We start from the raw sequence: 12000 nt of genomic DNA on the forward strand, positions 1-12000 counted from the left end.
CATGCTAGCAAGTTGACTATATATAGTACCTTCATGATATTTAGATTGCAAGTGACAATCCAATCAATCATTTGATTACTAGCCAGCTTTGAAATGAATTTTCTTTGTTGTTTTTATAGTATTCTCTTCGTTTTCAAGAACGACTGACAAGCAAACGGAATCAATTTTTTTCACAACATTCTTTAACCATTTGGTAAACCACAAATTCAATGTTCCAATAAAATATTTGTATAAAAACTATTCAATGTTTTGTTAAATATGAAAGTCAAAACTCATATATGAACGAGGGGGAACATTACAGAAACTCCAAAATCTCTCGGTAACAAATACATTATTCCAAAGAACCAGTCCTCGACGTAAATAAACATAAACCTAAATGGGCACTTTTATTCAACGAGTATTGCTATATAACAATTTTTAACTTTTTCCAATATTTTTCATAACGGTTTCGTTGATAGTTAGGAAATTTTGTGTCAAATATTTTCTCTCTTAGATTTGTTAATTGTTAATTGTTAATTCAATGACACCAACCAAAAGGAACAAAACAACGAAGAAAACGAAAAACAACCCGACGACATTTCAACATTCTTTTATTTTAGCATTTCTTCTGGTTCATATGGGGGAGGGGGCAGGAAGGAACCAAAGTTACACTCCCTTCCCTTCCTACTCACTTACACTCCCTTTCTTTTTGTGTTTAATTTGTGTTGTTTTAGATAAAATGGGTGAGAATACTGACATGTCCAATGCCATGCTAGAGACGAATGTGTATAGCATCAGCTTTTAACATTATATGTACAATTTTTTAAAACCTCACTTTACAGATATAGTAAACTTGGAGGTTCAACTGTCCAAGCTTCTTTTTCCCCCCTTTAAATACTTAAACTCCGGCTCTTGACCTCCACACCTCACAACCACTTATACTTGTGAAATGATTATCGTGTCAAGGGTAAACACCCGTAGTGGTAAAAATGTTTCTTGAAAGTATTGTTTAGTGGACAAAGTTATTTTGGCTCCATAAAATCAAATTCCATATCTGCATCATACCCTGAACTGTAATAAAGATAAAAAACAATTCCATAAATACGTAACAATATTTAACATTTTGGTACGCGACACCATAAGATCAGTTCTCATTATTCCCAAAGATAAAATCGTGACCATCAACTCTGGGTATGAGCTACTCTTCGACTCTAAATTACCGCAGGTAACAAACCAATGCTGGCTGCTATTGTTGATGCTTGATGCTTTATGATGTCCTTGAGGCCAAAGCTGTTGATCAGAAGCTAAAGGAGGAGGAAATTGGAAGCAGGGCCGGTGTCATGGACGCACGAAGTAAGGATTTCTGGCCAACGTGAATGAAAGGTCCAAATTTATATCGAATCGAAATTGCTTAAATTGGAAGCTCAGAGACCTGTTGAATTCAGTTAATAATCTCTCGTTACTTCTTTTCAAATTTTTTTTTTTTTTTAAGTGCTTAAAAATTACCATTAAACCTAACCCAAAATTGTATTTTTACAACAAGAAAAGGGGTAAACATTTCCATATATAACATAATATACACAGATCTTACACAGCTAAAAAACTTGACTTTTGACCAAAATGCTATTCCAGTACTCCTGCTCTATGGAAAAAAAAAAAAGAGAATTCTAATTTTACATTGAATACAACAAAACCAGGCATATAAATAACTAGGAGAATTTCACCTATTGGTCTTCAGAAGTAAAATCCGGCTCTGCTGGTTTCTGAAGCAGCATAGGTGGAACTCTCTCTGGCACCCTTGCCTTTCGTGTACTATTGCGCCGCAAAGTACGAAGTATATTAGCAGCAAACCGCGAGGCATAAATGGTGGCACCTAAACTTGGCGAGCTCCCACCAGCCTTGGCCAATGCATCTTGCAACCTATTCTCCTCTGCCAGAAGAGCCTCTTCAAGCTTCTTCTTCTTACAGCGGCGCCAGGCTACCTGTATAAAACAAGCTGCCCAAGTCCTCCATTGCTGAGAATAAAACCTGAAAGTATGGCGAAGCTGCTTGCTATGAAGTCGCCGGAACTGAGAAGCAACAAACTTCAAGTCGTCAGCTTTAAGAGCAAAGGCTTCAACTTCTGTAAGGGCTTCGACGGTTCTTGTCGAGATGGGAAGATTGGATGAGGAATGAGGATCCAGAGCCCAAGTAAGAAGTTCTTCTCCACAAAAGTCACCAGCCTTAAGATATTCAGAATTGAAGAAGCCAGTTCTTCCACCATTGGTTGTCGTGGTCAATAGCTTGCCCCTCATGATGAAGAGCATGTCATCAACTGGGTCTCCCTCCCGAACAACATAGCTTTTCTCTGTATATAGAACTGGCTTGAGCAGGTCACACATTGCATCCAACAGTTGTTCATCCATCTTTTCAAACATTGGTACCTTACAACATCCAAAAAAATTAAGGAGAATCAATTGCAGATCTAGTAGTTACTGAGGGTGCATAAGAAATCAACTAAAAACAGAGGTAAACTTCTAATGGATTTTTCTTAGGGGTCCATATCTTCTGGCCATTAAAATGATCAGCCTATTGTTCCAGTATATGATCCTTGAAGACAAGTGTCCACTGGCCATTAGATATTTGAAACAACCCCCCACCCCCTCTTTTTTTTTTTCTTTTCATAAAACAAAGGCCACATTTTCCTTGATAAACAAAACACAAAGTTAGTCGTACATTAAACTAATAAGATGACATCCAAGAGCACTATAAACCCACAATCCATTTCGAGGATATGTTCCAGTACACCTACTTCCGAATACAGCATAAAGCTTCTAAACAGGGAATTCAAGGCATGAACCAGTCCACACCAACAGAAATAACAGTGAAGTCCATTTCCAAACAGACTAGTTATGAATCCAAATAATCAAGGTTAGAGCATGTTGAAGAGTTCAAAACCTTCAAGGCAGGACTGAAAAGGTAGAAGCATGAAGACAATTTCATTTTAACTAGTTTTATTTAATTTTTTTTAAAAGTCAATCATATTTTTTATTGGTCCATTGAATTTATTTTTGGCATTCTTAGTTCATTAGGTTAATGTTACTTTATTTAATTTCTAGAGCCAAGCATATTTTTGTAACTCAATAATTAGGCTTTGCTAAGTCAATTAGAATTAAGTTAGTTCTATAAGTCTACATAAGCATGCTATTGTACTCCAATAGAGAGTTCACTTGATTAAAAAAATTTCCATTGAAATTTTCCGAATGGTCTGGTGTTGATTTCAGCCAACCCTAGGTGCTAATTCCTAGGTTTTGTGTCTCTTGCTTGGTGCCAATTTCAAGCAAGCCTAGGAGCTAATTCCTAAATAAATAAGTTTTTTCTATTCTTCAATTTCAGTGTTGCATAAATTTTGGTTTTTTCCTGCTCCAGAAAGTCTAACTCGTTTGATTGGTATATTAACCAAATTTGAACTTAGTTAAAGAGTAACAGCAGGAAGTGAAACAGGGAAAGCAATAGTTTTCGTCTTGAGTTCACAGGATAGCCATTAATCCATGCAATCAGTGCAATTGAATTTCATAACCTAGAACAAAAAATACCAGGAGAGCTAAAGTTGAGATTGTGTTCATATGGGTATGAACACCATCTCAGCTTGCTAAACATGCTGGTCATATTTGATGCTTCAATTGCAGGCATTAATCATGAAGGAATGGTGATGCAGCACATACGCATTCTAGGAACATGTGTTTGGAAAATAAAAAGAGGATGAAAATTTTGAGGGATAACCTAAGAATCGACACCTCATGTTGGTCGGAATTGGCACCAAGTAGTGAAAACAGGGATACAACCTAAAAACCAACACCAAGTAGTGGAAAGGGGGATAAAATGTAGGAATCAGCACCCAACATGGAAAAAATATATTAAAAAAAACCCTGGCATTAGCACCAAGGGTTTCCTGAAATCAGCACCAAGATATTGGAAGAATTCCAACAGATATATTATTGATCAAGCCAATCATATCAATACTAAACGGTAGGTCCTTTAAATAGGGTTCCCAAGCTATATCAAGGAAGAAACGAGACTAAAAAGGAAATACTTTCTAACAAAACAAGTAAATAGATTATAAACCTAGTAGGAAAGAAAAATAACAATTTAACAGATTACATAAAAATAAAAAATATAAATTTTTAAAAAGCAAAATATTAATTAAATTCTTATATAAAATAAATATCAATCATTGCCCAACTGGTAGCAAGCTTTCCATTGTCAAGCCATGTGATCGGGGATTGCATGTAGTGTCCACACCAAATAGACTAGGCCTTTGTCCCTACAGTATATTTTAGGATGAACCCTACCTAATAATTACACTTAGACAAGTGGAACAATACTATTCTTACTCCCAGCAACATGATATGGAAAAAAGTTGTAAAGGTGGAGGAACTCACTCTCATGAGCAGAGCCAAGCAGAGATGGCGCTTTATGTCCCTTCTGAGATCCTTGGGAAGATTCTGAAGCAGATTCTCTTCATCAACACCTCTAGTTTCTTGCCATTTGTATTGTTCATACCTCCTAATCCGCTCTCTCAAATCCTCAGGGAGCAAACGGTGTGCCATCCACTGTTCTGCATCCCGCCTTTTGACTCTCATCTCCTCCAATCTTGTAGTTGTGGATTGCAAATATGTCTATTTCAAAACAAGCTGAATTCATCATAACATAGAATACAAGGGGCTTCACACAAGTTAAACCTTGTGTTTCCATAGCAGACAATTAAGCCTCAAACAACCTAAAAGTGAGCTTCATCTAATAATTTTAAGCCACACATTGAGCTAATATTTCTAGGTCATCCAACCAGCTGCCTTTGAATCAAATAAAAACATAAGACATAAAAGGAGTATATGCGATGGACAACAAGGGTTTGCTTCAAGTAAAAGAAAAGAATCTGAAATTAAAGAAGATCAATCATGGAAAAATTTTTAAGCATTTCCAGAATCAAACCAAATGTAGCTTACATGAAAGCTGTGCATATTCTAACACATAAAATAATGCATGACCAATTCTTGAAAATATAGAGGCCAGACTTTGATATAAAAATCCTTCTAAGTGTACCCATAGATGAGCGGTCCATAGTCCATAGTCCATACAATTAGCAGGTAAAGAACCAATTTAAAGTTTTAAAAATCATCATGATAACATAAACAGAACTAAAAGCTGTAAAGTAAAATGGTTAGTACCAACCTGCATATTCCCTATCAGAAGTGAAAATAGTACCAAGCCAGAGATTGAAATGAAAACTGCGAAGCAGATTTCCCAGACATAGGTACTTGTTGTAAGATTTTGACCAAGAGAACTGCAAAACAAAGAAGCAAGTATAAATTATCAGACAATAATTTTAGAAGTGAACTGCACTGTGCTCCACACACACACACATACATACATACATGAATGAATGAATGAATGAAAAAGTCCGCATGAAATATAATAAAATGCACAACACAATAAGATAAGACTAGTTCTATTCATGGGCTGAAAATGCAGGAAACGAGAACGGAAATTCAATAGGTCACATTTACACCTGAGAACCTAATGAGATCATGTAAGGTTTTCTCTTTTTTTTTGATAATTTGATAGAATAATAGTAATGTTAAATCACAAACAAGGTTCAATCTTTCATCAGGAGAATCTCACCCGAGTCAGATCCCACAACCTTCATATCCCTTCTCCAACTGAATCAAGATCCTCTCTGTTTGAAAGGAAATTGACCGTTTAGTTTTCAGGGATCAAAGGGTGTACATGGTGCCTGGTCATTTAAAATTTCATCCCACCAAATAAGGAATGATAATTGATTTTACACCAACTAGTACACCCTTGGATTCTTGAAAAGTACCATAAAATGAACCCTCTTTATTTCAAAGATAAATAGAGAGGATCTTCCACCCCCCCCCCCCCTTTTTTCTCCCTCTCTTCAAATAAAAAACCCTTCTTGCCACTCCATAGTAGTTATTACTTCCACCAACATCAATTTCAATCTCCCTTTACCCTTTTTTCATCTCCTGGTTAGACCCACCTTGCTATTTCATGTCTCCAACTTGATCACAATTATCATTTCATGTCTCCAGAAATTGTGTATTTACATAATATTCAAAGAGAGAGAGAGAGAGAGAGAGAGAGAGAAGAGATGACATCCTAGGATAAATATGAAATATCAACCCAATTTATGATCATTTATCCCTTCTCGTCCAATCAATGACAAAATGTGATTGAATAAACCTGTTAAGTGATCAATAATATATGTCATTCAGCAGAAAGAACAGGCAAGAGCCACACAAAAAAAATATATATATGAAACCACGAGATTGAATAATAATTTTTTTTTTTAAAGCAAATGAGCACTGGATATGGCACCAGTAATATTTCTAAACCAGAGCCTGTTACTTGATTATTCCGCATACATCCAACATATGTGCAACGGCAAACTAGAAATTCAATGCAATACACACACTAAGTGACACTATTGTAGCCAACTAGTTCAGCATAAAAGAAAAATATCCTATATAAGCATACCTCAGATTTCGTAGTCCCCACCAAAAACAGTAAAATAACTTCTGTGGAAAATCAGTTGACTCCACTACACCAGATTGAAGAGCATCAAGGAATATTCCAAAATCAAAGAGCGTTGTATTTGCTGTCTGTACTGGGCAAGTATTATTCAGATAATTGTCCGTGGCAGAACTATTATCACAAAACATAGAACTAAGGGTGCATGTTTCATCACCCCTACAGGCTTGTTGCCAGCATGTGGATTCCCTTTCTATGGAGAACAAATACCAAAAGGCTCCAAGTACCTAAAACAACAGCAAACACTTAATAATCAGAAATATATGCAGGAAAGAAACAATTACACTTCCATTTACCAAATAATTCAATAGGAAAAATTCTAAATGCAATAAAAATGCTATGGCTCAAACGGTACTTTGCAAGTTCGATGGTGTTCACTCTTCAAAGGAAAAGGCCCCAAAGGCTAAAGGTCAGATGAAATCAGAACTTGTGTGTTTCCCATTGATACATTAGCATACACACAAGAATACAAATTAAAGCTTGTCAAGGCAGCAATGCTATTATATAATCTCTATAAGATGGGACACTTCTCCCTATTGACTACTGATGAATTAGACATTTTCTACACAACTGTGTCGCCAACAGTTAAACTGAGTATCCACCTCAATTTTAGTCAAGAATGTCTCATAGAAAATTTGAGTAATGCCTTTTACTGGTGAAATTTATTAACCATAATTTCCTTTATATTTAATTTAATTTTTTTGGTACACAAATGCTTACATACATATATATAAGTTGCATGATCCAGCATCCTGTGCTCAACTAGAAACACAACACTCATTTCTGTCCCTTATAAACATAATAGCTACACACTATCATCCCATGCATAAAACTTTAATCCCACAAGTGTTGAGTATTCAAGAAAAAATATAGGACCATAAGCAACTCAATCTTTTATAGTTTCATTAACATATTACCACTCTTCAGTAAAACCTATTCTACACCTGCTTGTAGAAAAACTGGCTTACATACATGTGTGCATATGTATCATGTATATATGTTTAGGGTTACATGATAATCATTCTTACAAAATAATTATAGATATTGATAAATCTGACTTCTAATAGGATGTTCACACATTCCTTATTTACTTTTTTTTTTTTTTGCTGAGTTCCTTATTTACTTAAATGAATGTAATCTTGCCTATCTGTATTTCACAGTTCAATAGTTTTAGCTTCCCTTCTTAATATTGTTTTCTTTTTTACCAACACTATATTTCTACATCTTAAAAGGGGTACCGCATACAAGTCATCATTAGACATCTCAAGCAGGGACGGAACTACAGGGGGGGCCAAAGGGGCCCGGGCCCCCCTGGCCCAAAGAAAAAAAATTTGGGCCCCCCTATCCCAAAGAATTGTTTTTTAATAGTTATATATATATATATATATTTATTTATTTATTTCTAGAGTTGTGCCTCACTCTTCTAAAAACTTAACTCCCTTCCTTTTAATTAGTCTAGCCCAACTAGTGATCACTCAACTCAAAAATTTAACAAAAAAAAAATAAAAAATCACAGTCAACCCAGTATTAGAATACTAGCTAGCATTAGGTGTCTAAATGGTAAATATTTAGTATTTAGAACACCAAATACCAAAAACACTACTATATGAGACATTTCAAGTGCTATATTAAAGTAGTAAAAGTAAGTTTGGTTTGTGAAAATAAATTTTTTTTGCAACAGTTTATGCTCTTAAGAAACAATATTATTTTGTGTTTTTTTGTCTTTGTTGGTAAATAATTACATCTTAACGTATTAAGAAATAATGATTTTATGTATTGATCTTAATTGATATATAGTTTATTAGTACTATATGGATATCTATTTGGATTTTTTTTTCTTTTTATACTTTGGCCCCCCCTAGCTTGAAATCCTAGGCCCGCCCTGATCTCAAGAGTGAAAATCAAACAACATATCCATGACTAAGAAATTATTTGAGTAAAACTACATGTTATGATCATAAACAAAATTAAGAAGCAAAGGAAGCACAAATAAGGACATAAGTCAGGTTTACAATGACAGTAAGCTAAAAAGATAAAACTGAGGTATAATGAATCTACTAAGCAAAAATATTTTTTGAAAAAAAAAGTATATTCCCTAGTATAAAACCAAATAATTAAGCTGTTTAATTAACTTACATGGCTGGCAAGCATGTAAAGAAAGAGATTGAATGCAGCTCCAGCCCATGCCGTTTCTGTGAGTATGCCAGAAGTCCTCGTAACTTCTTTATACAAAGGATATATTCGAAGGAACCTCGGCAAATATTGGAAGAAAACAACAAATTTTAACAAGTTCTTAGTATTCAACGATCTTGAGCCTCCCATTTTTGGAACAATGATTAAGATCACCGCCTGAGTATATAACAAGAAGTTAGGAGTCCACAGATCATACAGAAATATGTAAGACAGTATTTATTTACGCAAGACTTAGGATACAGAGAATTTCCCAAAAGAAAAAATTCCTCACAGTAGTAGACACAAATAATATCTATTTTGGACAACATTGAAGTCAGCGTCCAACTTACTACCTCATGCTTAAACATGAGTGAAGTTCAACATGCACAATGAACTAATTGTTAGTCCGCCACAAGAATTTCATATAACAAAAGGTCCACATGGAAGGACAAAACTAGAAAATTTTGAAATAGTCCAATAAGTGAAGTGAAATTGCAATTAAGTACCCCAAAGATGATCACACACAATTGCCCAAACTTCCCATGCACGCAAATTTTTTATTTTTTTTCCTTACTAAGATACAAGCTCCTCCTCATCCCACCATACTAATCAAGTAATCCACCCCAGAATTAAGACACACAACAAGACTTTGGTCCCAAAACTATGGGGTCGGCTATGGATCCTCAACAGACCCCAGAATTAAGACATAATATAAACCCGAGGAAGTCAGCTTTTTCAATACCCCTAACAGAAATTATTGCCTGCAAAAAGACTTTCCCCTTACCTGTGGAAGTGGAAGGACCGCAAGAATGTCAATTAGGAAGTATGACGACAGATACCTCATTGCTATTGCCCAAACATCTTCTACTAAAACACCTCTTCCAAATACCCGAGAAGAGGGGGCAATAAAACCAGTACGGAATTGGAAAAAAATATGAGTTACATAAAATATATCTGTGAAAGAACGCAATATAATAGCTGTGGTCTCCATCTTGTGGTCCAAGTCAAGGCACTTCATTGCATCATTAATCACAGGGACATAAAAGAACAATGGATCCAGTGAAACTGCAATCACACACGAGAGTACAAATATCTTATTCCACTTTTGAAGGAATGCCCCCTGTGGATCAAGAATTTTAAACCTAGAACCCAAGCCCGTAGCCCTTGCACTATTAAACGAATAGGACTTCAGTGATTTTTTAATCCCCTTCATCCTCTCTGAACTAGATTCCACGCCCCTTTGAAACTTTTCTGAAAACGAGTTTATTGCCAGTTTGATTCTTCCTGGATGCACTCCATAATTTTCAGTACTTTTCTCTGACTTCCAGTCCTCAAACCTGAACAAAACATAGTTTATGAATTAAATATCAGTTTTATGACTCTTAAGCCCAGAAACATCAAAGGTTCCAATGAAGTCACAAAGCATCTCAAAACTAAACCAACATGCAGAATATAAGATCCTTAACGTTATAATGGTGGTGGAGATTGAAACATGGTGTGTCAGCAGTAGCATTCATGGCTGCTGTGGAAGCAAAAGAGTCAGTAAAAGACATGGCATTAATATCAAAGGTCACAGAGGAGGTTTTCATAACAAAAAAGGCAGATAGAAGAAGTAGTGACAGTGGTACAAGGCTATGGTAGCAGCGTTGGTGTGTGACAAAACGAAAAAAATTTCGACCAATAAGAATTCATTTTTGCTCTCACTAAAAAAAGCAATAATTCTATGTTTTCGTCACACCCAAAACATAAAGCCCCCACTTTTACAGGGTCTGGAAGATAAGATTGGTAGGTGCTTTCAAGTTGAAATTGCAGATTATAGAGCCCGTTTGGTTAGACAATTTGGGAGTTTAAAAGGCGTTTTTAAAACCCAAAATGCTATTTCGCAACAGCAACCCCTTGTAGCTTTTTCACAAACGCTCATTTTAAACCCAAAACGCTGTTTCGCAACAACTTACAAAAACGCACCCTTTAATCTACTTGCTTCCTAAAACATAAAAAAGTGCTTGCTACACATAAAAATAGCATAACTTCACATAACATAATAAATTAGGATATGCAGCAATGGCATCAAACTAACCTTACAAACCTCCCTTGCTGATAGCTCATGACTTATCAACAAACAACAAATTAATCAACAGAAGAAAAACTTCTTCATGTACCACAAAAAAAAAGCTCTCAATGCTGAACCCTGAAAAATAAAAGCATTCAAATTTAGAATACAAAAAAAAGTGATCAACAAAACAATTGTACACAAAAAAAGTTAATTTGGGGCTAAAATGTGAATTTGATGCACATACATTCCAAAAAATTCCAAATTTGCAAATATAAACATACATAAATACTTCAAGCACTGAAAAGGCCAATTGCCAAAAGATTTCATTACATGATTGATTATCCAAAAAATATATATATTGTGAAACAAACTTAAAGAAGCAAACTTTTTCTACTCAAAAAAAATTAATAAAAATTCAACAACAACAAAAAATATAGATAAAGAAAAAATCAAGACGAGTTTGAAGATTGTAAAATGCGCCCTAAATTTGCGGAATTTTGAAACTTGTAACCGTTTCTAACTGAATTCTAGAGTTTTCACCAATCTCAAACTCTGATTATTCAAAACAAAAACAGATTAAATAAATTCATAAATGAAGACAAGTTGGAAAAAGCATTTTATTTGAAAGACAAAAGAGGATAAGGATTAGAGAGAGTACAAAAGAAGAGAATTTGAAGAAATGAGAAGGTTTTTGAAAGGCAATAATCAGACTTTGGAGATTGAGAAAAATGAAACGCACCGAAGAGTGTAGATGTACATGTTAGAGAGAGAACTCCATGGGCAATCGAAGCCTGTAAGAGACTTTTTCTTTTTGCTGCTGCGACTGCTTCTTCAGAAATATAGAGATGAGAGAGAGAGAGAAGGTTCGGGGAAATTTACTAGAGATAGAGAGAGAGAGAGAGAATATACAGTTGAGTTTTGTGAGTTACGGTTTAGAGAGGGAGATGAGTCCAAAGACAGTGATTGGAGTGTGAATGGGTTGGAGATGAGAAGGCAAGAAAGTCTTTGTGACTGTGGGGCCTACTTAAATTCACTCATGACTTGTTTCTTTTTTTGAATCTATATTTTTTTTTTTTGTACTAAATAAAGAAAAGATTTTGCTACGGTTGCTTCTTTTCTTTTCTATACGGTGACTTCGGTTGGTGTATTATGGCGCGCTTATAATTATGGAAACAAAAAAAATATATTGAAAATAAAAGGATTTT

General features: G+C 35.1%; 1 protein-coding gene across 3 annotated transcripts; it reads right to left on the bottom strand.

The window, feature by feature from the left end:
- Positions 1 to 1024: 1024 nt before the first annotated feature.
- Positions 1025 to 11767, bottom strand: LOC142619432 (cyclic nucleotide-gated ion channel 1-like). 3 transcript variants are annotated; one of them, XM_075792530.1, is made up of 9 exons: positions 10820 to 10930; positions 10209 to 10264; positions 9527 to 10079; positions 8707 to 8919; positions 6517 to 6797; positions 5191 to 5302; positions 4401 to 4637; positions 1704 to 2402; positions 1025 to 1411 (listed from the first exon to the last, which is right to left on the bottom strand). In XM_075792530.1, the coding sequence occupies exons 2-8, from the start codon at positions 10253 to 10255 to the stop codon at positions 1704 to 1706; spliced, it is 2142 nt and encodes a 713-aa protein (XP_075648645.1). In that variant the 5' UTR covers positions 10256 to 10264; positions 10820 to 10930; the 3' UTR covers positions 1025 to 1411. The 3 variants fall into 3 exon arrangements, with proteins under 3 accessions (XP_075648645.1, XP_075648646.1, XP_075648644.1); XM_075792531.1 differs by lacking the exons at positions 1025 to 1411; positions 10209 to 10264 and adding an exon at positions 11535 to 11767 and having other exon boundaries at positions 1510 to 2402; XM_075792529.1 differs by lacking the exon at positions 1025 to 1411 and having other exon boundaries at positions 1510 to 2402.
- Between the last annotated feature and the right edge of the window lie 233 nt (positions 11768 to 12000).

The sequence above is a fragment of the Castanea sativa genome, chromosome 12 (genome assembly GCF_040712315.1).
Source record: "Castanea sativa cultivar Marrone di Chiusa Pesio chromosome 12, ASM4071231v1".
Taxonomy (NCBI): Eukaryota; Viridiplantae; Streptophyta; class Magnoliopsida; order Fagales; family Fagaceae; genus Castanea; species Castanea sativa.

Excerpts from the sequence above, each read along its gene's own strand:
- LOC142619432 (XM_075792530.1), bottom strand. The coding sequence starts at position 10,255 with ATGCTACTGCTGACACACCATGTTTCAATCTCCACCACCATTATAAC. Across the intron at positions 10,080-10,208 it reads ATCTCCACCACCATTATAAC|GTTTGAGGACTGGAAGTCAG; the intron begins GTTAAGGATCTT and ends TGTTTTGTTCAG. Across the intron at positions 5,303-6,516 it reads TGGGGACTACGAAATCTGAG|TTCTCTTGGTCAAAATCTTA; the intron begins GTATGCTTATAT and ends TTTGTTTTGCAG.